The sequence below is a fragment of the Lissotriton helveticus genome, chromosome 1_1, assembly GCF_964261635.1.
Source record: "Lissotriton helveticus chromosome 1_1, aLisHel1.1, whole genome shotgun sequence".
Classification (NCBI taxonomy): domain Eukaryota; kingdom Metazoa; phylum Chordata; class Amphibia; order Caudata; family Salamandridae; genus Lissotriton; species Lissotriton helveticus.
The window spans coordinates 474,933,418-474,959,917 of record NC_136057.1 but is presented as its reverse complement, the minus strand read 5'-3'; the positions used below and the strand labels follow the sequence as shown (position 1 = coordinate 474,959,917).

The 26,500-nt window shown below is 44.0% G+C and overlaps 1 protein-coding gene across 3 annotated transcripts in view; it reads right to left on the bottom strand.

Moving 5' to 3' along the window:
• Positions 1-26,500, bottom strand: part of RAB3IP (RAB3A interacting protein) — a 266,787-nt gene that overhangs the window by 29,858 nt on the left and 210,429 nt on the right. For all 3 annotated transcript variants that reach the window (XM_078673902.1, XM_078673904.1, XM_078673903.1), the window contains exon 7: positions 6,571-6,699. In XM_078673902.1, the coding sequence (XP_078530028.1) occupies positions 6,571-6,699 (129 nt within the window). The remainder of the gene's footprint in view (positions 1-6,570; positions 6,700-26,500) is intronic.

The window sequence follows — 26,500 nt, the reverse complement described above, 5'->3', positions numbered from 1 at the left end:
TATACAAGTGGTATGATTGATTGATTGATTGATTGGAGTAGGTCTTGCATTTTATCCCACTGGGTTCTATTGTATCCGGAAAGTACGCCTACAGAACTGGCTATAGGAAGATGGTTGGCTTCTTCTGTGGCTACACATTTTCCTGCTGCATCATACTTCTTCCTCTCTATCAGTTGGCAGAAAAATTAGCCCTTTTTCTGGCAGTGTGAACCACTAAAGAATTAGGGGGAACCTGGCCCTTGATGTAGGTAGCATCAGAGGGACAGGTCTTATATTTTTGGACAACCATTGGGGTTATGAATCTGCATTCATTTTTCCACTGTGGGCTTAAACATACCCTTTGACTCGGGCAAGAACTGTATTGTCATGTGACCCCAGCTTAGTGTTTCCACTAAGAAATCCTCCTCATCCTGCAATGTGTGAAGACCCAACTTATGATAGTGTGTAGATCTATTAAGGACCTCAAGATAGGTGGTTGTATTGTCTGGTGGTGAAGGTTTAGAGGGATATAGGTCGGGATCAGTGTTGTCTATAGGGTCTATGTAATAGTGATACCATGGGTCATTGACAGTATCTGGATCTCCCTGTGGGTCTGAAAAGTATGGCGTGTCATAGGGATGAAGGTCATCCCCTGTGTCAATGTCACCTGTTGATGGCTGTGAGGGCGATGTGTGTGGTTGTTCAGAAGGATGGTGTTACGGTGACTGCGTATGAACTGGTGTTACTGCAGGTGCTGGTAATATGGGAAGGAGAGGTGGAGGAGGAGACGTTAGAGGTGTTGAAGAGGGTGGAGGTGGAAGAAAGAGTATGGGACTACAGCCCCAGTTTTTACGCTTCTAAATTGGTCACTTGGGTGGAGCTGGCCCCATAAGGTCTTCCTCAAAACTCTTCTTCCTTTTAGGAAGTATGTCCGTTGGTGGGAGAGAGTGTTGTGCCACTACCCTATTGGTGTCTGGATTAATAAACAAAGTATTTTGCTTCATGTCAAGTCTTTCTTGCAGTTTCTCTGATGGTGTTTTAGGCGTTTTCTGTGCTGAGGGCAATTTCGGCATAGACAGATTCGTCGGTGCCAATGATTTTTTCTGTGGCTGATCATGTTTCGCCACAGAGGGTGCCTTTAGATCTGAAGATGATATTTTCAGTTCCGATGCCTTGGGGTATTTTGCCAGTGTGGAAGCTTGCTTTTTCGACACCAGCAGCGAGGCAACTTTCGATGCCTTTGGCTTTTCAACGCCTGTCGAAGGTTGTTTCGTCGGATGGACATGTATCTGTTCCTTTGCCGGCTTTCGGATAACTCCAGGGCGCGAGGGCAGAGGGGTTCCGTGAACCATCTTGGACTGTTTATTGGGGGTATGTATGGCTTTTGTCCACAGGTCAAGGTCGGAATCAGAGTTTTCACTGCTGCTGGTGAGCAGTATGGGGATGTCCAAAGACAAATCCTATACTTTGGTGTCCTCGAGTTCTTCCTCCGCCTCTAGTGATTGTTCCCTGAAGATATCAGGCACATCGTTAGTCTGGCGCGCATACATAGTGGAGTAGGCCCAGTGTTGTTTGTTTTGTTGCCGAAGATTCTTTTTGTATCGAAAAGCCAGGCAAGCCTCATACAACACCTTGTCGTGTTCAGGGGATAGGCAAAGATTGCAGCCAGAGTGTTGATCCTGCCTCGAGTAGTTGGCATGGCATTTGGGGCAGAAACTGAAAAGTATTTTTTCCACCCCTCTGAGTCGCCAAGTGGAAGAAGACAGTGGCAGAAATGGAAGCTGAGGTCGAACTGGGCCCGAGTCTGGGCAGGCAGATCAAAATACTTGAAAACAGTAGGTATTCGTCATTGTCAAATCTTCTGTTGAAGAGGGATGAACAAGGGCGCTGGTAAGGCCTTGTGGCAGGAATTGAACCTTCGATCATGGAGCTCCGAAGTTGATGTCTGAACCCAAAGGCGGAAAAAAACAATCTAACAAAGGAGCAGATGATCATGCGCAATGCAGACGCAATAGAAGAAGTTACAATACCTTGTGAATCGAAAGACTCCTTTGAAGAAAAACAAGTTGCAAACGTCCAAGACTAAAAATAGATGGCAGGAGTATTCTAAGCAGATATATCTACAGCCAACATATGATACAAACAGTATTTTCGTAATGACTTCTGTACTCTTTATCCATACACACTCTATCCATCGAAACATAGGATGTATATAGCAGTTCGCGAGAAGGACTGAAAACCAGCCAAAAAACAAGTGTGAGGGTCCCAGTTCAATCCAAGCTCAGACAAAACACCCACTGAACAATCTCTTTCCTCCATTGCTTTTCAGTCAACCCACAGAAGTATATAAGCAAGGCTGCAAAGAGGAAATGCCTCACGGGTCGCCAAATGCAAGAGGTGGCTAATGTACAGAGGGCACAATGGTATGTAACTAGTATTTAAACATACACCTTCAGTTGCTGTCTCTTTATAGATGATAAAAACCAAATGAACAGAAAAGAAAGGAAAAGCGCTTGTGTCAGCACACATCACAGCAATACAGCTAAACTGCATGAAGTATTCAAGTCTACATTCCCTTCCTCCCTACACACATGAACGCATGCACAATAATAAACATTTACTCCATCAACAAGAACAGGTACCTAGACCTTATCAACCAACTCAACTCCAAATCTAGTAGTTGCCTTTTCTTTCTAGACGTGAATACATAACACGATGACTGAAATCTATCCACTAGTTACCAATAAAGGCCTGGGTCCGATGTACAATTCACAATTCTACTGGAATAAACTTGCATTAGGTTTTACTCTTTGCATTGCTCTCAGATCATAGTCCCACAAGAGCATCCAACTAAGATTCAAACTCCTGAAACATGAAGGCTCTTCTCTCGTAGTAAAAGAGTACCAATTATGGAATGCCACAGTGACTGCATTAATGTACTTTTATGTTGAGTGTGGGTGTTTGTTGTTGCAGGTCTATTTAGAAGGGGTGTCCAAAACACTACCCGCAGTCCAGGATATGAGCAGATATTTTCTCATGCTGTATTCCCAAAACAGTGACTGTAAATATACAGGGAATTTTTGACTTATTTTTCTACTTGGAATCAATAGAAATAACAGTGAAAAAAACATACTGATCAATGCTAGGCTACAACCTTTTCTCTGAAGCCCCCATGGCTCTTCAAACTCTGTGTTTGTTACTTAACTTATTGAGTCCATCTTATTTAGGTCATGCAAAGACCTGATACACAGATTAAAGAAAGCGGTCATTTTGGACCATGCCCAGTATATCCAGGATCTTGTTCCTTCAGTCCGTGTTTCATCCCTTTTCCATAAAACATCTTCTTCTAAGGCCTAAGGCTTTCTAGTCTGAGTGAACTAGCAAGCCTTGATTTAAAATGATCTTTATGAGTGATTGCAAGATATAATCAGGTTGCTCCATATCTTGAGAAATCTTAGACACCCTTTCCTACCTAACCTACTATAAGACATCAAAATATTCTAGTCCCAATTTTATTGTGCTACATGAAAATGGAGCTGTGAATATCTTTTTAAAAATGTATGTACAATGTTGGATAATCAGCTTTAAACTGTCTCTGTGGTTATCAAACTTAGACCCCTTATTAGATCTGGGCGGATGGGTTACTCCATCACAAAGGTGAGGGATATCCCGTCCTCTGAAATATAAATCCATTGACTATAATGGTAGTTATATTTCAGCGACGGGATATAAGTCACCGCTGTGACAGAGTAACCTGTCTGCCAAGATCTAAATCAGGCCCTAAGTGATTAATGACATGGTTGGCAGCCATGTCGCTGCCCATTTAGTAACTGAACATCCCCCATATTTTAAGTTACTCCCCTTTACACAAATGCTTATATCAACTCAGAGTGAGCACTTTCGTCAAAAATGTAACTGGAGAGCGCCACATCATGGAAACCGACTCTGCGTTATTTTTGCTTCTCAGAAACAAACCGCCAGAGGCTTGTTTCTTTCTTGTTTCTAAAAAAAGAAAATAGCAATTACCAGCTGGGCATTTTGGGCCAGATGCACAACCTGCAAAATAGCGCCTCACAAATTGCAACACATTTGCGATTCGCAATTTGCGAGGCGCTACTTGGCATGTACAACAGTGTGTTTAACACGGTTTGCGATTCCCAATGGGGTCGCAAATTGCGAGGCTCATGAATATTAATGAGCCTCTCGCAATTTGCGACCCCATTGGGTAAAACAGACTCTCCCAGGGATGGTGACCTGCTGGGCTTAGCAGACCGCCATGTCTGGAGTTGCTTTTAAATAAAGCAGTTTTAATTTTTTTTTTTTTTTAATGCAGCCCGTTTTCCTTAAAGGAAAACTTGAAGCATTCAAAAAAATTAAAATTAAATGTTTTTGTTTAATTTTTTAAGGTTAGGTAGTGGTCTCTGGGAACACTGCCTGCCCTTAAAAAATATTTTTAGAGACTGTCACAAAGTGGAAGGGGTCCCCTGCGAACCCCTTCCAAATTTCGACTGCATTACCACCCTCTTGAAGAGCGCGGTAATTTGCGAGTGTTTTGCGACTGCAATTGCGGTCACAAAACATTCATACTTTGCTCTGCGGGCGGTATTAGGAAGGGTACGCCCCTTCCTAATAGCGACTCATAATTCCTAAACAGCGGGTCGCAAATAAATTGCTATTTAGGAATTGTACATGGCCCTGGGCAATTTTGCATGTGCAAACGGGTAGCAAACCTGTTTGCGCATGCAATTTAGGGTCGTACATCTGGCCCTTTGTTCCTTGACGTGGAGACCATGGATTATTTTGCATGCCTGGAACTGCCAAGCTTTGCTCTCCAAAATTCATAGAACAAAACACAAATGACAATACTTAAAACAGTGATAGAAATATTAAACTTTAGATCACGATACCAACGGAAGATAAAACCAGAAGAAATATCACTGAAAATTTTTAAAAAATGAGGCCCCTATGAATGATGCCAAATCTCAAAATTCTGAAGGCTCTACTGAACCGACAAACTATATAAATCATACTTCAAGAGCAATTACGCAGACAAACGTATTAATACCAGCCTTATTTTAGTACTGAAATGATGTATTCCAACTTTTCAGTGCCACACAGCAAGATTACACAACCTTGTTCAAGTCAAAGAACAGCCATGATAACCTAACAAAAGATCAGTGTGAATGTGGTCGACTAAACTGTACAAAATCTTCATCTTAACCTGCAGGCCAGATTGATAAATCACTGCAGGGATCACGACCTGTCTTTGGAATTAAGTAGAGGTGTATTGACTGAGGTTTGGTGAAACTAACCGAAAACTAAAAGGAGTGGCTTATCCGTCTGAACAGCAATAATTGTGAGCTTATAGTCTAAGGGTGCAAACAACTTCTTTCCAACAATTAATTGTCTAGTTCTGAGCCCTTCCCTCAGAGATTAAGTACCAGGAACAAAGCCAATCTCGCCTGAGTTCATCCAAATTTGCACTCACAGGTTTAGCTTTAGTATCAAGATGTCCTAGGCTAGAACAGAGGAGAAAAACAGCTGTCTGCTTTCCCCCCTTTGAGGGTGCAGAGACATCCAGGGTAAGTGTATATAAAGCAATCTACATTTTGGGCTAGCATCTGGGCAACAAAACATCTGCATGATACAAGAATGAATGTACACTCTCGTGCCTAGTAAGTCGTAAACTTTTATATCATTATCCAGTGGGAAAGGCGGGAGTCTAGATTCATTCAGCTACTCAGGACCTTAAAAACTGCATAAGAGTGGCAAGGGCAGTGTGGTAGCCACAGCCCCAGGAAGTGGTACTGGTCACACTGACATAGCAGTGAAGAAAGGGAACCCTGTGTTAGGTTAAGTGGTAGTGTTACACGTTATGCTGCACAAACACACAAGAGGCCCATCTGCACACTTCATGGGCCCCAATAACCATGATCCCAAACGTAAAAGACAAACTGTCTGGGCAAGATAAATCACAGTACATCACAATCAACCTTTCCAGGATCATTTCCTTTGAAGACTGAACAAAGTGACACAGAACCATTACTGAGACAACTTGCTTCCGAGAGACTGCAGAGGACACTAGGGACCTCTTCTAGATACCGCCCTTATTTTAAGCTTTGGGTCTATGACAGACATGGTCAAAAGAAATCTAGCATAGGATTCAGCGGTGACCAATCACAGTGCTGCGACTTCTCAGATGAGTTCAATGGATCTGTAAGTACTGACCCCTTAAACACTTTCGAGTGAATCTAAACCTTGTGCTTTATATGGTGAGGTTAGACCTGGACATATTGCTGTGAAGCACCCCAGCAGGTTTAGGGCTGGGTGGTATCACAGTCTACAATGTACTAAGTGAAAAGCACTACCAAGGTTTCCCCCGGTAACAAAGGATATGATGCGGCTGGAGTGGGGGTTTAGGAAGACATCCCCAGCTCATTTGAGGAACCACCAAGAAAGAACAAAACACTTAATCAGTGGATCTGTGAACATGATGGTCTCACACTTTTACAGGCATGAAGGCAATGTTCACAGAAACAGACACATCTAATAAAAATAGCATAACAAAATGTGGCCAGTAAATATCGTTACCTCACTTTTAGAGAAGGCCAGGCATGGGCAAATGTCTTCCTGATATATTCTGCCAAGAAAGGAGCACTGACGGTCCATACTGGGCTCTTCTTTCCAAGATTTGAATTCATTGTACAGAGATAAATCAGCCTAAAAATGAAAACAAATCAAAATTAATTATTAAGCAACAAAACTGCCCAATGCCCTGGGGGAACTAATGTTATTAACAAAATCATCAATACATATAAATAAATTCAATTAAAAAAAATATGTAATTAAAATTGGGTTGATTGTAAATATATTGTGTATACATTTATGGCGATGTATGACTTTGCAGATGGTGATGGAGGACTATGTGTTCATACACTATCATGCTTGCTCTCCTTTCTACTAGTCACATAAAAAGGGAGACACACCTCCTTCATCTGTCCTTTTACCAGTAGCACATGCATTCCATACAAAATGATGAATGAACATAGGAGTATGATTGTGTGTAGACGCCCAACCACAAAATGTATGGCACATTTCCTGGAATTCCAACATACTCGAATAATAGGATGTGGATTGTATTGGAAACTATGCGAGTATGTCACGACTCTTGCTCAAGGAACAGCGATGGGTGTTTAAATTGGATACATCTAGGGTGGGACTCAATGATGAGATACCATGGAGTCAGCTGCAGAAATAGAGTAACACATAGAAAACATGTTACTTGTATACGACTCAATCATGATAAAAATCTTTTTAATTATTACCATAGAAGTGGGTCTAAGTTTCCAATCATTACATCATATGGCGTCACAGTCAGTGAGCATACGCCGGCAGAAATAGTCGCCCACTAAAAATGTTGTCGTACAACTACATCATGCATGAGAACACTTCAGTAATTATCGTTTTGAATAATATTTAAAATTGGTGTTAGCACTTACTCATATGTAGGACAAGATACCATTGAACACAGACAAAAGGTACGTTAAATCAACATGCCATGCTGCTTTTCTGAGAGCACGAACTGGGTTGACGTTCCGAATTCTCGTTATTTACTAGACTGTCAAAAATTATGAGCATTATTACAAGTATCCACATCTCTAATAGAGCGTGACTGATTCAATAGGACTTACACTACAAAATGGCAGCCGTATTCAACATGCAGAGTCCTATCACTCATCTCGCTCTGTCAGAAAATAATGGTTCTGGCCCTAAGTAAACTTATCGAGATAGATTAAAAGGAACATGCAGCTTTCATAATTCAGTTCAGTTCCACGACTGTTAAGGAACAAGCACTACCACCACAAGTCCAGCTAACCGCCAACTCGCAAGAGCTGAACCCTAATACCTCAGGGAAACCACTGATATGCCTACTGCTCAACTGTCGGTCCGCAGCAAAACATGCCTCAGACACCGCTGCCCTCATCGTTAGCCAGGAAATTGACGTGACAATCAAAGGTGCAACCTGCATGCGCTTTAACACCCACCAGGAAACAATGCTACTTTCATAGACCAGTTAATGGAGTTCATCACGGCTAACTAACACTCACTCTAATAAAATATTCCTAGGCGATTTTAATTTACACTGGGACGACAATAATGACAAACAGGTCAACGCATTAAAGACTTTTTAATTGAGCTAAACCTTACCCAAGTCTGCATACAGCCAACACACTCGAAAGGCGCAACTTTAGACTGGATAATCTCAAGAAACAAGGATAATACAATCCACTCAATTGTTCCGTGCGACTGGTCGGATCACCATGCCATAACCTTCCTGATACCCACCTTGAAAAAGAACAAGACCACACAGCCTATCAAACTCAAAAAGTGGACTTGGGACACCAACGACCCTCATGTTGAGCTACTAGTAGAAAGATGTGAGAAGGACCTAAATCCGCCAAACAACTTGCTGGATGTGAATGATCTAACGTATCACTACACCACATCAGTGAAGAATATAGTCAACTCCACCATGCTACTAAAACTGAAAAGAGTCACAGAGAAGGATAAAAACCCATGGTTTAATGGGACACTGAATGAAGATAGGCAGAAACTGAGACTTGCAGAAAGAAAATGTAGACAGCACCCATCATCCCCCTAGCTGAAATCTCTCAGAAAAATCAGAAACGAGTACACCAAAAAGATCCTGAATTCCAAAAAGGAATTCTTTAGATCAGAACTGGACAACGCCAAAAACAGACCACAGAAAGTATTCGAGATCTTAAAGCAACAATCCAATAAGTTGACCAAATCAGCCCAAAAACTACTAACACTCAACTGAGCTGTGAAAAATTCTCAACATTCTTCAACGACAAGGCCAACACGCTAGAAAGAGAGCTCAGGATGGCAGCCGACAACCTTCCCAGCCAACCACCCACACTGAACAATGCTACCACGACAATCAATCATGATAGGGCGAAAAACAAGGCACAATGGGCTACCTTCAAGCTATATGACCAGAATACTAATGCCAAAACGCCCTCGGATATCAAACCTAATAACCACTACAATGACCCACTGCCCTCTAAATGCCTAAAAAGAATCAGCCATATCGTCGTCCCAATATGGACAAAAATAATAAATGCCTCACTATCTCAAGGGATCCTTCCAGAATGCCTAAAAACAGGTCAAGTCATCCCCATCATCAAAAAACCTACAGCGGACCTGGCAGAACCAAACAACTTTCGCCCGGTAACCAATATTCCATTACTTGCAAAACTAATTGAGAAATGTGTGCAAAATCAACTAAGCCATCACATCGCCAATGTCAAGCTGCTGGAAGACTGCCAATCGGAATTCAGAATAGGCCACAGTACGGAAACAGCGATCCTACACATAGTGGAAGATGCACTACAGGCCCTAGATCACAATCAAACATGTCTACTAGTCCTTCTTGACCTGTCGTCTGCATTTGACACGGTAAATCATGAAAAATTACTAGCCAGGCTTCATGACAGGATGGGACTATCTGGAAATGTGTTGAAATGGTCTGAATCCTTCCTTCAGAATAGAACACAAAGATTCCTGGTCAACCAGTCACTATCCCCATCATGCCCGAATTCAATTGGAGTCCCTCAAGGATCTACACTACCTCCATCACTTTTCAACCTGTATGTCGAACCCCTTACAAAATATTGCGTCGCTGGAAGATATCAAGTTAATGAATGAGGCCTTAAAAGTATCTTTACACTGGTGAACTAGCAATCATCTGAAGCTAAATGCACAAAAAACGGAATTCCTATTAATTTCACGACCAAAGAGCCCCACAGAAGTGAAGGAATGGACAAATCTGATCACAGCACTAAACTGCACCCCTATTCTAGTTGACTCAGCAAAATCGCTAGGAATCACGTTGGATAAGAACCTAGACATGAAAGCCCACATCAAATCAATGGCAAAAAGTGCCCGATTTCACTTGAAATATATTAAAAAAGTGAAACCATTTCTACGGCAGACCTCAAATTGGCAATCCAGTCCTTAGTTATCTCAAGGATTGAATATGGATGTACAACTTTAGCAGGTGTATCAAAAATTTCCACAGCACCACTAAAAGCATGTCTCAATGCGGCCGCAAGACTCATTACCGGATCTAGGAAATTCGTCCATAACTCCCCACACCTGAAAGCGTTAACTGGTTATCATAAGAAGCCAGAATTCAACTTAAACTGGCATGTATTACCCACAAAGCGATCCACTACAAACACCAAGGTACTTAGCCCAGAAAATGTAGCTATCAGGGGCGAAGCAGACCAGCCAGGAGTGCCAGGGAGCTGCTGTTGAAACCATCCATTTTTCGGAAGAAGAAAACGGATGACAGAGCTTCCTCCGGAACAGCCCCCAGAATCTGGAATTCACTCCCACCAAACATTAGGAAAATTCCAAACATGGCAACATTCAAGTGGGAAGCAAAGATCTTCCTAATGAGCAAGTTCCTTCCGTAGGCAAGACTGTTCATCACTAGCACCGTGATATAGGTGTTTCAAACACAGAACAACAATGTATGTAAAGATAAAGTCACCAGTTAGGTTGAGAATAATCTTTAACGATACTATACTACTCGGGACTCGTTGTGATGTAGAATACACAGAAAGAGACACACCAGAACTATTTGTATAGGAATATTGTTACACCTTGTACACTAACCAGTTTCAAAAATGCCATTTGAAACCGAGATGATAGACAGGTACAGGAATATTATATACATATGTTAATACTGCTATACAAGCTGTATCTCAAACCTACCTCATGTCACTGTGAATATTTATGTTATTAATGCTATACAAGCTGTAACTCTAACCTACCTCATGTCATTGTGAAGCGCTCTGCTATGCAAGCTGTATCTCTAACCTACCTCATGTAACTGTGAAGTGCTCATGATACCCAAGGGTCACGTTTACGCTATATAAAACTCTTTAAAATAATAAAATAAAAACAAGAGGATACACACTACAAAATAGCGGCCACTGTCACCACATGACTTGTGGTATGTGCCGGCAGAAGACAACCACTGTTATCACTGACACATGAGCACTGAACACGGACAGTGAAAAGATCATGACTAAAGAGCCCCAATTGATGGGCCCACTAAGCATTGCATGACCCGCCTAGTAGAGATCAGAATCCAATGATGCAGCATGCCACCCTGGTTGGTGAGGATTCTTGTACCTGAAAGAATTTCTTCGCTTTCCTGTGGGTATGACAATCTTATAAATTGTTCAATATAAATTTGGAGTATCGAACTAATAAGTGCATATTTGGTCTCTTCGGAATGTCACATTGTAGCATTTTATATTCAGGAGAGGAGGGTGTGTGACAGACATAAAAAACTCACAGACCCTCACACTTAGTATACTGTTGCTATGTAACACTCTGTGACGCACTGGAATAGAGATGGAGCTACAGCACCATCTGCCACAGCAGAAGTCTTTACATTTTCCAGGTTCAGTTTGACATTTGGGGGAGATTCAAGAGGTGAGGAATTTGCAGGTAGAAGTTTTAATCATAAAGAGGCAGGTTACAAAGATAATACAAGTAGTGTGAATGCATTTCTACATGCTTGTGTTTGCATGGGTTAGCACGTTACATGCTCAGGTCAGACCCATACACTGAAAAGTTTGTTTTTCTGAAAATCTTTGTGATGATTATTTTTTCAAAGTGTAGAAGACACACTGCAAGTTCCTCTTCCAGAGAAAACGTAGTAGTGAAACAAAATAAATAGAGGCCATCCTGTGCCTCAGTGTCTTTCTCCCAGAATATGCAAAGCGAGGTCACCCTCAAAGTCCCAAATTCCCTAAGGAGGCCTGTGCAAGGGCATTGTGTGCAGTCCACAACTCCTTCTCCCAAAGTGTTATGAGACAATATATTTGACCTACTTCTGTAGTCTCTATATGCCCGTGAACACACCAGCTGGGGCTGTGCATCTAACATAGGATGAAAGCTCGAAGGGGATTCACCATGGTACGCTCATTCTCTTCATAGAGACTAAAGGCCACGGACTCTCAAGTCAGACAACAGATTTTGGATTTACAGCAAGTTAGAGAACATGCGCCTTGGGATATGACACTACCAAGATGGGTAAGGGTGAGGTAGTGTCCCAGCCTGGATAGGTACAGCAGTATTAGAGAAAAGGGAATGAACAGGTCCAGAAGAAGCAGAGATGAGATAGCTGTACTAGAAGCAGACTATGATGTATACCCCAAAAAACGTTATTTCACACTTTCCTTTATAAGCAGGGGACTGAAACAGACCGACAGATGACACTGACCATGGAGTGGCGGTCCTCAAGATAGGGTAAGAGTACAGCACCAGTTCCCTTGTAAAGAGGGGTGAGGTTGTGTTCTCCTTTACCTTATTGTTAAAGGGAGTCTCATTGTATGACTGTGGGTAACTGGAGTGAGCAGGTGTTCAGTGGCTAGGTAGTCCCCATGTCTAGCCCAGATGTGGTGGGAATCTTGGAATGAGAGGACTCAGTAGCGGCACTAGGCACATCATTGGCAAACATAAGTGCGTCCATCTTGCTGCAGCTGGCGTGCTCACTTATGGGATGTCCTGGCCAGGTTGAATTCCATGGCAAATCAACCTTGGACATGCAACAACTAGGGTTGAAGTTGGCTGATGACAGCAATCTTTTTAACCCATCTGTTAAATCAGGTAGAGATCCAACTAAACCACCCATGGGTTATTTTGCAGGACAAATCATTCTTGGGACTGCAAGGAATTACTGATATCTTAGAAGAATTACTTGAAGTAGGCTCACCATTTTGGTTTTTAGCAGTCAAGAAGCGCAAAATATGGGATCTACAAATATTTTTGGTTCACTTCTCTTGAAATAGAAAAAGAAAAATGCAAATAAAATGCACAACAACTCTTAAAAACAGTCTATCATAATCCTACCCTGTTTTCCGCTGTTGTGAGAAAAATGAATCCAGTTCCATAGAGCCTTCATATGCTGTCTCATGGGAGCACATCCCCCATCTTTCTCTGATGGCCAAGCCCATGGGCATAGGAATCATATCAACTGCTTGCCCATACCTACTGACTGCTTGTATTTTCCACTCAAGCTTGAATATGGTCTTTTTTATAATGTTACACTAAGTAAAAATCGGATGAATAGACAGCACGTATTTCACAAGATGTTAGTAAGAATTAAGATTGAGAACATGTCCAAGGCACAATGCTGTCGGTGGAAAGTCTGCTTATCAGTCAAACAGTTTATAATACTATTACTAAACAAAAGAATCAATAAGCAACCATGATAAAAGCTATTACCAGTCATCACCAAGAGAAGCTGTACTCCCTTTTCCTATACTCACACCTAAAACCCTAAAAATGTCAATCCTCCCTTTACCTCTACTCAAGCCTAGACCCTAAAAGCGATTTAACTTTCTTTACCTCTCCTCACCACTAAACACAAAAAAAGAACAAAAAAAAGAGGAACCTACTTTTGTACTAGACATTTTTCATGTGTTGTAAATGCATGTGTTGTAAACAACTGTGTTGAAAAAACATGTGATACAACAGTACATCGTGGTAATCGATGCATTGTAGTGGCAGCATCCAAATAAAAATATCACAAATCTGCAAGCGTTCATGGAATTAATAAATTACACACTAAATCTACAATTTGATACGCTGCCAAAATGCAGATGGCAAAGGTTCTAGATCACACACACCAGGTTAAAGATCAAAGCCCACAATACTGTCTGCATTGCAGTGAAATCACGTGGGGATCTGCACTGCGTGAGTTACTGCTGAGCAGTAAGTGATAATAATAAAAATTTTAGGATTTATAAAGCGCTTTGAGGCCCACACAGGCGTCCCAGTCTTAGAAGCAGACCGCATGTCACCAGGGCTCAAGAGATGAATAGCCAGGTCTTCAGTTCCTTCCTGAACTGTACTCCCTCTGTGATGCCTTTGTTAGGACGGCTAGTCATCTTGTTGGCCTGGGGGTGGCCCATGACCTCCCAGAATGTTGAGCCGTGTCTGACTCTGTGCACAGCTGGGCAGTGGTACAAAATCGTGAGTGCTCAGTGGGTTTAAAGCTATCAAGGCAACCACGACATGCTTTTGGCATTTGTGAGCAAGCAGGTTGCATAAGTGCTTATAAAAAGCAAACTGGAGGTACACAGATTAATGGATTGAGTTTGTCTATATATGCAGGCCAAAGGCAGAGCAGGACCTTGTGTGCTTAAAAGAGTATATACTGGCAGCGACTGTGGGACTCTTTGTGATATCTGGGCTTTGAGTCAATGATGCCGGGGAAGGGGCAACGGAGGCAAAAAGTGTTGGTTCCTATGTACGTTTTGCCCTCGGATTGCAGCTACATCAGCCTAGCTTAACTGTGAGGCTTGGTAGTACAAGGGGCCTGCAGGTTGGTGTGGAGGCTACAGAGACGGCCCAATATTGTCAGGACGTGTAATATGTCTGCTCATTGCTTGTGGATTGGCATAGTTATCACTGGGGTCTTGGATGCCATTTAAAGTGGGGGAGCAGTGAAGGCACTGTGGGAAAGCGAGAGAGCCAATGTGAAGGTTTTGATGGAAGGGATATTTAAGAAAAAAATGAGAGTTGTTGTGCCCCTCTACTAGAGTTCAATTGTTCTAGAAGTATGGCAAATAGCTGAAATATTTTAGGACTCACTTTGTGACACACATGCAATAGTGAGAGTTTAAGGTCTTGAGGGTGAATGTCTTTTCAATGTCAAAGGAAGGTGAAGGGGTGTGATCTTGGAAATGTAAAAAGGAAGGTGCAGAGGTGGTGTAAAGGGCGAGGATTGGGAGTGAAACAATGAGGGAAATAGGCTGCCAAGCTCCAAAATGTCAGCAGAAGGTACATATCGGCATGCTTAGGGGGAAGGTAGTTTCTATCAAGAAGGCTTATGCTCCATTGTGAAGGCAAGGTCAGAAGACAATTCTGTGCGGGTCACAGAGGAGAGAGAGGCTTTGCTTACTCAGTTACATAGGGAAGAGACTCTGCAACATCACAGCTGCTGAGAGTTTTATATGGAGGTAGCTAGAAGGTAGCTAAATTCATCAAGAGACTATGTTAAATTGAGCCTTCTGTCCGAAGGAACTAAACAGGATTTGTAAATAGATGCAATAACCTAATGGCAGAGCAAAAATGGCAAGAGAGAAACCAAAGACATCTGGTGGTAAAGGTAGGAGGATCTGCAAGTTGGGATCAGGATTTGGTGAACAATGCTTTTACATATGGGTTAAATGAGGACTTTGGCAAAGGAATTAGCCAGAAAATTAAAAGGGCCCCCACTTAGAACTAAAGCGCTAATGACATCAAACAAGAAAAGCAAGTGAGACACACCCTCCCTAGAAGAGCTTCCTGGTCTCTTTTATCCAAGCATCTATCTATTCCGAGTTTCAATCTTTATTTCGGCCCATTTGGCCATCAAAGATATGCAAAAAGACACATATGAAACAATATAAGACTATCGAAAATAAACATTAAGCACATATTATACAATGTAAAACCATTCCACCCTAGGAAATAAATACTACTAGGGTGAAAGCAGATAAAAGACCATACATATAAAATACTTGATCATAAAATTAGATGGGCAACTGCGACTTTAAAATACGGGTGCGAGTATGCCAGACATTTATAAGAAATTTAGCTAGTGCAAACACCGTTGGTCCCAAGACATCAGTTTTTAAAATTCTATACATCGGGAGATATTCCCTACAACCAAAGTTTCTGATGAGTGGTAAGAGCCAGTATTTCCTGGCGGCCTTGTAGGTTGGACAAAACAAGACCACATGTAGGTCGTTTTCCTCAGCACAAGTGCATGCCGGGCATTGCTTGGTAGAGGGCGGTGTTGACCAGGAGCTAGTGTAAGACCGCAGAGGCAGTGTGCCATATCTCCATTGGAGAAATAGCTTCCTGGCCAGCACGGGAGTCATGCCATCCAGGACCCTCTCCAGCCTGTATGAATCCTTGCTTTGCGTAAATACGGATGTTAATGACCCCACACCCTGATGAGCTAAGACCATAGCTAGTTTCTGCTCGTAGTAAGCATTGGCCAAGGCTCTTCGTGGGATCCTTAGTGAAGCATTTGCTGGATCGGACCATAGGTCGGGGAGCCCCAATCTCACACAGGACTTTTTTATGTATTTTATCCAGGGGATCTGTAGAGCTTTGGGGTGGGTTAGAAACTCCCTCAGTTCCGCCCTGTAGGAAAAAAGTTCTTCACTGCTCCATAACCTTCGCCAGAAGGCTATGGGTCTGAGACCCAACTCATCTGCTATTGGTCTCAGGCCCAAGTCCATCCTCAAGGGGAGGAGCGGTGTACTAGACGGGAGTGCAACTATCTGTCTAATAAAATTGTTCTCAGTTATAGACAGACTGTGGGAAGATGTATGGCCCCACAATTCCGCCCCATATATACTAGCACCCCTGGCCTGTGCCTTGTAAATCTGGATGACCGGCCCCAGTGGTCGGTATGTGGAACTTTTCATCATCCGTGCAGTGCCACCGGTGGTCTGCACTAGTTTAAGGTTAGCCCTAGTCTGGTGTGTTCCCCAGGACATAGTTTCATTCAACGTTACACCCAAATATTCGAAGGTGGAGACTCTCTCTAAACGTGATGATCCCAGTAAGGGGTTCGGGCGTGATCTTTGGGTTGGGTTCAAGACCATAAACTTAGTTTTTGTAGCATTGATCTCTAACCCCTTTCCGTACAGAAAGCCACAAAGGAATCAAGCATCCTCTGTATCCCCATGGGGGTTTTGGACAGCAGCAGGGTATCATCTGCAAACATAATTGCAGGCACCCTGCTGCCGTTCAATTTTGGAGCGTCAGTGTATTCAATGCCATTGGGATGAGCGATTACCCCATTGACAAAGAGGCAGAACAGGGTCGGTGCCAATACGCAACCCTGCCTAACCCCCCTGTCAACGGGGATTCTGTCCGTTAATTCCCCAAACTTCCCGCACCTGACCCGGGCATAGTTGTTATGATGCAGTCTCTGTAAAATTGTCAGAATGTCAGGGGGGACCCCCATCTCAGCCAGAACACTCCATAATTTCCCTCTGGGGACCAGGTCGAAAGCGGCCCTCAAGTCCACAAATATAGTGTACCAGCTGCCACCTTCGAATATCGCTGTCCTCCAATAGATAATATTCAAACGAAAGACCTGGTCCACTGTGGAGACTCCCTTCCTGAAGCCGGCCTGGTATGGACTAAGGGCACCCGTCTCCTCCGCCCAGTCCTGGAGGCGATTCAACAATATCCTACCAAACAGCTTCTGTGGCACGTCAATTAAACTGATTGGTCTGTAATTGGCTGGGAGCAGGGGCGAGCCCTTCTTAAATATAGGAACCACCTCTGCCCCCAGCCAAGTACTCGGGATTTCCATGCCATGCAGGACTGCATTGAACACAGTAACAAGGTAGGGGGCCCAAACATCGGGCTCCTGCTTGAACAGGTCCCCGGGGAGACCGTCCAATCCTGGCGCCTTTCCAGATGTCAGCCCTGCAATTGCTGCCCTAACCTCCCCCACGGTTATCAAATCCCCGTCATACTCAGCCAGTCCATTACCGATGTCAATCGTAATTTCTCCCATCTCAGAGCTATAAAGAGACTGGAAGTGTGCCTGCCACACCCCTGCTGCAATATTTGGCTCTATTGCCGAATGGAGGCTCCCCGATCCCCCATTTACTACTCGCCAAAACAATCGGTAGTCTCTTGTTGCGAGGGAGCTAGTGAGCTCCTCCCATTGGTTCTCCTCCCATTCAATTTTAGCGTGGGCAACTAGTTTTTTATATGCCCGTCTACTTTCTCGTAGCTTCTCTCCGCCTATTCCCTCTTTGATGCTTCTGAGGAGTTCTCCCTTTGCCTTCCTGCAGGCTGCATTATACCATGGGGATTTATATTGCTGCCCCTCCTGGGTTTCTGCACCTTGCTAAAGAGCTCAGAAGCCGCTCCCTTAATGAGGTCCTCATGTGCCTGATATAATTTATTGTGGGAATCTTTATTGCCCACATCATTAGCTAGATCTCCCACTTTTTCCAAATTTGGAATTAGTCCTGCGTAGAGCCTTGGGAGTTTCACTTGACTCATGGCTAATTTTTCCCACCTGATTCTTCTCCTGTTGTTACCCAGTAGAAGTTCAGGTTTATTCTCCTCCTTAGTTGTAATAGGGGCTTCTAAACCGGGGTGGATAAGATCAAGTTCTAGGGCGTTGTGGTCACTATCTAGTCTTTCTGTGACCCTGAAGTCCAGGATAGATGACCAGTTCACTAGCTGTACAAGGGCGTAATCCAAGCGGGATTCTCTTCCCACTCTATTATACGTGGGTTTGCTTGGTATATCAGACTTAATACGCCCATTGCAAGCTCTAATTCCATGCTTTAAGGTTAGGGCAGTAATCTGCAGTGCTACAGGTGTCCATGCCTTCGGGGGAGGAGCTACTACAGAAGATACTGACCACCTGGACTCTTCTTCCATGGGAAATCCCTCTAGAAGGCCAGCCAACGGCTCAAAATGAGAATTTAAATCCCCTCCCACTACATAGGGTGTGCCCCTTGGAATTTCACATAAATAAGCTGAGAGCTCATCTATGGTCGAAGATTCTCGCGAAACTCCCACTGGCCTAGAATAGATATTTATCAAGGCAAGTTTCGCTAGGTTCGGCCAGGCCAATAAAACCACTAGAATATCATCCGATGGCACCGGTAGGCGTGAGGCCTGACACCCTAGGTGGGATGCCACCCAAGTTGTAAGTCCACCTGAAGGGCGGCCCTTGCCCTCCCACCTAGCCGGGATGGAAAATGACAAATAACCCTGCTGTAAATGTTCTTCCCTAGCCCAGGTCTCCTGGAACATACAAACATCCCCAGACTCGATATAAGTTACCCAATCTTGTGTGTCCAGCTTATTGGCTAGGCCAGCCACATTCCACCAGATTAGTCTCAGGTGCACCGGAGCAACCGCGGGGGGGATTACAATAGTAGAAATACAGGGGGAGCTAATGCCAGATGTTACACCAGTTGTTACATCAGGACCATCGTTAGAGGTAGGTCTAATTGGATCAGATGGTTCACTAAAACCGTTACCAGAAGTCACAGGATTTAGGTCAGGGTTTGAGGACAGTCAATCAACCCCATCCAGTCCATTCAGAAAGTTGAATCGGTTATAGACATTAAAGGGTGTTTCAGGAGGTCGATAAGCAGGTCGTACAGCATACCCCCTGTATCCAGATCTCCGTTCAACCCTCGTCCAATTGCCTTGTGACAAATCATGATGCGTGCGAATAGGGGGGAAGAAGAAAGACACTGGTAAGGTCTGTATGGTGGAATCAGGCGATCTATTTGACCCAGCACATATCTGTAGTACCGTCCTAGGATCCCGGAAAGTCACCATAATACAATCCCCTATTATTGATTTTCTCGTTCTCCCCAGCCAAGGTACCCTTCTCACCATAATAATTTCATTGTTGAGATGGACTGGGAGAGGTCTGTTCCAGTTCAGCCATTTAATAATTTTCCTCTTGAGTGAGTGGAAGTTCTCACCTTCACCCATTTCAAGGGGAGGAGCACCCGCCAAAACCACCATAAGGCTATTAGCCTCAGGCGGCAAGTTGGGTCTCTGTGGTCTGGGAGCAGGCTTCTCACGGAGTAGGGGCACAGTACTAGCATTAGATATGTCCCCAGAGTTTATGCCATGGACTATGCCGAAGGAAGCTGGGCCTACTGGTTGTGGAGATAGGGTATTAGAATTGCTAGATGGTATTGGGACTAGGTTAGCCATGAGTGGCTGCAAAAGGGGGACGGCAGCACTAACCATAGGAGGTCCCGCGTTGGTCGGAGGGTTTTGAATGTTAAGGGAAGTTTTAGTTGGCGGATTGGACTCAAGGGTTCTACTCTGGTTGCTAGCCGAGGTTTTCAGACCACTTATGGTTGCCTCCAAGATAGTGAGTCTGGTCTCTACTCTCTTCAGGCTCTCGCTAATGGGCATCAGAAGTGATCTAAATAGAAATTCTATGTTCCCCAAATAAGTGGCAGGTGGTGATGTATTAGATGGATTGTCCCCTTGGTCGCTGGTGGAAGCAGCGATATTAATATTAGTACCCTTGGCAGGAGTAGCATTATGCCCATTCGATATAAACCTATCAGAGGTAGAAACGGACTTATGTGCTTTTCCGAAGTCGGAGTGGGGGATCTTAGTCTTGCCCTGCCCACCCCTCAACTTCCTTCTACGCTTGTTTGGTGGTGGGCCATGCACCTCTGCCACAACAATTTGCTTTGGCTTGGTTTTCCTAGTTTTAACTGGAGAGGGCGTTTGAGTAACTAAGTCAACGGCCATACTACTAGAACTTTGGAGGGGGATAACGTCCGAAGTCTGTTCAATGAATGGGCAAAGGTTGGGAATGCTCTCCCGCAGTAATAGGGGGACACCTTCTTGGGATAATGGGTCATGGTTAACGTTAAAGGAGCCTCCCTCTTGAGAGATAGGATAGGGGATGATATCACTGAGGGACCTATTTTTCATATGCTCAATAGAGCGACGGCGCTCCGCCCTACGCTTCTCCAAAGAGGATTCCTTTCCCCCATCACCCTTTGCCGGTTTGAAATAATTGTCCAAAGTCCTAGTGTTGCCCCCTCCCACCTTCACTGGTGTTCCCTCCAGGGCCGGTGATGGCATGTTCAAAACCTATGTCAAAGTCCAGGTGGGATCAAGAGATTACAGGCAAAAGAGAGTGGGCCCAGCCCAGCCTCCTACGGCCCCTGACGGCCACAGACGGTCCCGCCCTTGTCCCGGGCTTCTCCCGGTCGCTCTCGCGCAGCGGGGCTACACCATTAGATTTATACGATCCAAAGGGGAGGGAGGGGCCTGCAGGGAGAGCTGCCCAGGTGTTTGCAGTGAGGGCGGGCGGGCGCTCCTGGGACTCGTAGTCCTGCGCCTCCGCCTGCTCGCAGCCCTGCAAGGTCCAAGGTCAATCACCCCTTTAAAACCCTTTAAATCCAAGTGGGTCTTTGTTGGCTGTCCTCACGATGCGGGACCCGCGGAGCGGGTACCGCGAGTTGCTGGTTTAGACGGAGGAAAAGGGAGATAGTTCTGCTGTCGCCGAAGAGCTTCTGTCTGAAGAACAAGCGGCAAGGTATCCCACCAAATCACCGTGTCGGCTGCCTTTTCTTAGGACCAGTGGGGGAGGGGCCTGCAGGGAGAGTTGCCCAGGTGTTTGCAGTGAGGGCGGGCGGGCGCTCCTGGGACTCGTAGTCCTGCGCCTCCGCCTGCTCGCAGCCCTGCAAGGTCCAAGGTCAATCACCCCTTTAAAACCCTTTAAATCCAAGTGGGTCTTTGTTGGCTGTCCTCACGATGCGGGACCCGCGGAGCGGGTACCGCGAGTTGCTGGTTTAGAAGGAGGAAAAGGGAGACAGTTCTGCTGTCGCCGAAGAGCTTCTGCCTGAAGAACAAGCGGCAAGGTGTCCCACCAAATCACCGTGTCGGCTGCCTTTTCTTAGGACCAGTGGTGGAGGGGCCTGCAGGGAGAGCTGCCCAGGTGTTTGCAGTGAGGGCGGGCGGGCGCTCCTGGGACTCGTAGTCCTGCGCCTCCGCCTGCTCGCAGCCCTGCAAGGTCCAAGGTCAATCACCCCTTCAAAACCCTTTAAATCCAAGTGGGTCTTTGTTGCCTGTCCTCACGATGCGGGACCCGCGAGTTGCTGGTTTAGACGGAGGAAAAGGGAGACAGTTCTGCTGTCGCCGAAGAGCTTCTGCCTGAAGAACAAGTGGCAAGGTATCCCCAACAAGCGGCAAGGTATCTATCTATTCACTTTTTCGTCATTAGACCCACCTGCTAATAACTAATATTTCAACTTTACATTCTGTCATGCGTTCATTCTTTCATCCATCATTCAACCTTTCCCCATTCCATCCATCCAGTCTGCTATCCATCCATAGATGCTGCGATCCATCCATTCAATCAGTCTGCAATTCAACCATCCATAGTTTGCCATCTATCCACCCATAATTCCATCCATCCTATCTGCCATACATCCACCCATCCACTCTGCCATCCATTCATCCATCAACTCTGCCATTGAACCAGCCTTTGACTTTGCGATCCATCCATCCATCCACTCTGTGATCCAGACACACTGCCATCTATCCATCCACTTTGCTATTCCATCAATCCCTCTGCCATCCACACTGCCATCCATCCATCCATCATCCACTCTGCCACCCATTTACACCCATCAAATCTGCCATCCCTTCACTCCTCTTTTCAACTACTCCTCTATCCCTTCACTCTATCATCCTTTCTTTCACCTGCCCTTCACCTATCCATCAATTCCTTTAATCTGCCATCCTATCGCCTGTCAATCCACCTATCCATTAAGTCATTCCCACTCATCCATCCACCCTTTCACTTGTCCATCCACTATATATCCATCCCTTTACTCTGCCATCTTTTCACCTGTTCATCACATATCCATTCAATCACTCATCCATCCATTGATCCAGTTACTCTGCCATCCTTTCGCCTGTCAATCCACCTATCCTTCCATTCACACTCATCCATCCATCCCTTTGCTCTGCCACCCTTTCATCCACTAGGCATCCATCCATTTACTCTGCTGTCTTTTTCACCTATTCATCCACATATACATTCACTCACAAATCCATCCATCAATTTACTCTGCCATCCTTTCCCCTGTCTCTCCTCTATCCATTTTCTCAACCTTCCTTCCCTTTACGTTGCCATCCTTTCACCTGTCCATCCACCTATCATTCACTCATCCTTTCATCCACTTATTCATCCACATACTCATTCTTCCACCCACTCATTCATCCATACTTTCTTCTTGCTAACCTTCCTTCCAATAATCTTTCTTTCTTTCCGTGTTCTTATTACCCAGCTGTCTTCTTTCTTGCTCCTGCTTGCTAAATTCCATTCCCACAATTTTCAAATTTCCTGATCCCCCCCATTTCGTATTGCATATAGCCTTTCACTATTTCTAACTTGCTTCATTTTCCAAACACAGCCACACATTGTAGTAACCTGACATGATTGCCACTCTGGAGCAAAAGAGACTTGGCCATTGCAATATAGATTACTTTCACCTCTTTATCAGATAGGTGGTGAGAAGGATCATATCCCAAGACTTTCAGCCAGCTATTAGAAGCAAGTTTGATTGAGCACTCCGTTTCCAGAAACTGGAATATTTAATTCCAGAACCCCTGGACTGAAGAGGGACTGAACGATTATATGTGTCCAATTGACTGCCGCTTGATTTAAACAACGGAAACAGTAACTGGGTTGATTAGGGTTAACCTGGGACAGAACTGCGGGGTTCTGTATAGAAGCCATTTGCTGAAAAATAGCATTCGGGCCAATTAGCTCTCCGTACACACTAAAATTAATTTATTAGCCTCAGTCCACATTCTAGCAGTTAATTCCAACCCTTCATGTGTTTCCCATTTAGGCACTGCTTTCCAAGTAAGGTCCGGACCTCTGATCGAGGCCAACATCTTTTCCCATTCCCCGGGTCTCCTATCTACATCTACTTCAATGTCAGAATCAGGCCACGTGTTCAGTAACTTCGATCAGAATGTAGATTCTCTGGTGCATGTCTTGTATAGAGAAAGTCTCTCTTTTGAGAGATTGCCTTATTGTGCTCCTAGTTACTAAGTACAGCATTTACCCTCACTCCCTTAAGTGTTTAAACCTGGCATCATCGGAACAAGCCCTTCCTTGGCTCACTGTTCCTGACCAGTATCCACGCCTCCTTTCTCAGATGCCTCACATTGTTCGTTTGTTTCCAGTTGCGGACGCAAGACTCTTGCAACAGAGTTTACAGCCTCTGACTTGCAACGGACAGCTGATTTGCCGAACAGCCTTAAACGCGTGCTTCTTTTACCCTTAAGCCGCGTGTGTTTATTTTGCCAGAATCCTATTGTGTTCCTTGTTTTTCCTACCTTTCGTCCCAACTGCACCCAGTCGTCTCTTCCGCAGGACCCCAATGGAGATTTTTCCTTTGATAAAAAGTCCTGATTCTTTACTGAGACCACTCCTACGCGTCACAATCGCGAAACGGTAACTCTTTATGCCGTAGATTACATTGGCTGTTGAACCTAACCTTGGTGTTAGATTCCTATCTATGCCCCCTGTTTTTCTAAGCGTCCCCAAGGCTGCCCAGTCTATTTTTAGAGTGACTTGCTTAGACAATTTACGAAATCCTACTTCAGCTTAACTCTCCCATGGACAATTATTATATTTGTTAACCTCAGGAAAGTGACTACAGCCAACATATTTTCACCCTTGATTTTTTTAATGAACATAACGTGCTGGTAAATATGTATTTATCGGCTCTTCATCTAGAGTGAACTTAACTCTACGATATCCTTCAAGATCTGGGAGATATACAAATGGAGAGTGGAATATCTCTGTATGCAAGACATGCACTTTATCGGTTCTAATCTTGGCTTGTTCAATTGAGTAATAGAAACCCGATAGAATTCTGGTTCCCTTTCGGTTTACCTCGTTTCCTGCCTCATCTCCTGGTGTGACCTGCTTCACCTACGGGGGGAGTAGGGTGGAGTGGTCTGTGGTTCTTACTCTTCCCCTTATCCCCCTAGAGACATCAATCTTGTTTGAGAATTATTCTCGACTCATTGGGGCTTTATTTTTGGGGAGTGTGGGGAACTTCTCTTCGTTTCTGTGGAAGTTAACCCGCTTCAGGTTAGTGGTGATCTTGAGCCTGACATTCAAACAGTGCAAGCATGGTATTTTTACTCTCGTTTATTTGCACCAGATCCAAATTACTGAGAGTTTTATACAGCAATCGTTTTGGATTAAATCGTGGACTTCTGAAATATTGAGCCAGCTTTCCATTACAATAAAGTCAGAGACTTTCCTAATCCCAGCTTTAGCCCATTTTTGGATTGGTTCAGATGAGATTTTAGTCCCACATTCGGAAGCGAATTCAGATAACGGGGTTGCAATGTTAACACAGGATTGCAGATCTCCTAAACAAATCCTGGCGTTTTGGGAAGATTTAGTTATTTTTTGTGGATAACGTATCTGGTGCTCTGTACAGATTAACAACATAAAGCAATTCTCATATATTCCTGTATAAGATTCCAATTTGAACCTAGAGATATATTGTGCAAAGTATGCATAATAATAATCTCTGAGATTAGGGAGCGCTAGCCCACCTTTCTCCAGATCCTCATATAAAGTGCTTAGTGCAATTCGAGTTTTATTTCTTCTAGCAAATGAAGGACGTAAACATGCACTCAACCTTTTAAAAAGAAGATGCAGGTAAAACACAGGGAATAGCTGAAAACAAGAAATTGAATAGCTGGAGTACAGACATCTTAATCATAATGGTTAATGGAAGAGAGTTCCAGCGTGATAATAAATCCTGCACTTTTAAAAGCAACAGAGAAAAAATTTAATCATATAAATCAGCAATCGATGGCAGAAACGAAATTCCTAAATATATTTTTGCATGAGAATTCACGCATGGGGCAATATCTATATGTAAAACGTCTGGCTTACATCCACATAGTATAATTTCTGTTTTCATTTTATTAATTATTCACATGCCAAGAATCTCAATGTGTAAAAATCTCAAAAAGTTTTGCCTGAACTCCCTTGTCGCAATCGAGAATTAACCTAATATCATCTGCATATAATTTTAATTTCCCCATAGATGGCAAAGGGGGACGAATATCTGCATTGTCTCGAATTGGGGGACAACGGGCATCCTTGTCTGGTCCCTCACGTAACACTGCGTTTCCCTACCTCAGCAGAATTGACAATAATGTTGGCTTCTACATTGTGGTACATTCTTTGTATCAACGCTGTGATCTGGGAGGGTATGTCGAATCTGGTCAAGATACAAAATAACGTCTCCCAGACCACAAGCTCAAATGCCTTCTCGCCATCCAGCAGGAGTACCAAGGCCGGTATATTCTTAGTCTCAAAGTAATCTAATGCTTCGGGTAAATAGTGTGCATTCATCTCTAGCAGTCTCCCTGCAATAAAACCATTTGGATCAGTGGAGATCACATTTGGCGCTATTACGTTGAATCTGTAGGCTAGGCATTTTGTGATAACTTTATAATCCAAATTCAATAGTGTAAATGGATGATATGAGTTGGAGTCCTCACTTTCCTTCCCCATTTTCAAAAAGCTCACCATGTTACGTTTGTAGAGTGACTCTGGTATCGGGCCCTCCTCTAGCATTGTATTGGCAACCAATAAAAAATACTCCAGTAGATCCCCAGAGAAAGCTTAAAAAAAGTCTGCTGGTAGACCATCAGGTCGTCACGCTTTGCCATTTGGAAGGTTCCTAATAACCTCAGCCAGTTCTTCTTTAGAAAAGGGGCGCCTAATATTTACGCTCTCAATCTCAGACAATACTGGAATATTCTGTCTCCGAAGGAACGTCTCAAGGGGCTCACTATTAATCGATTGTTTTTGTCCGTAAACACATCTATA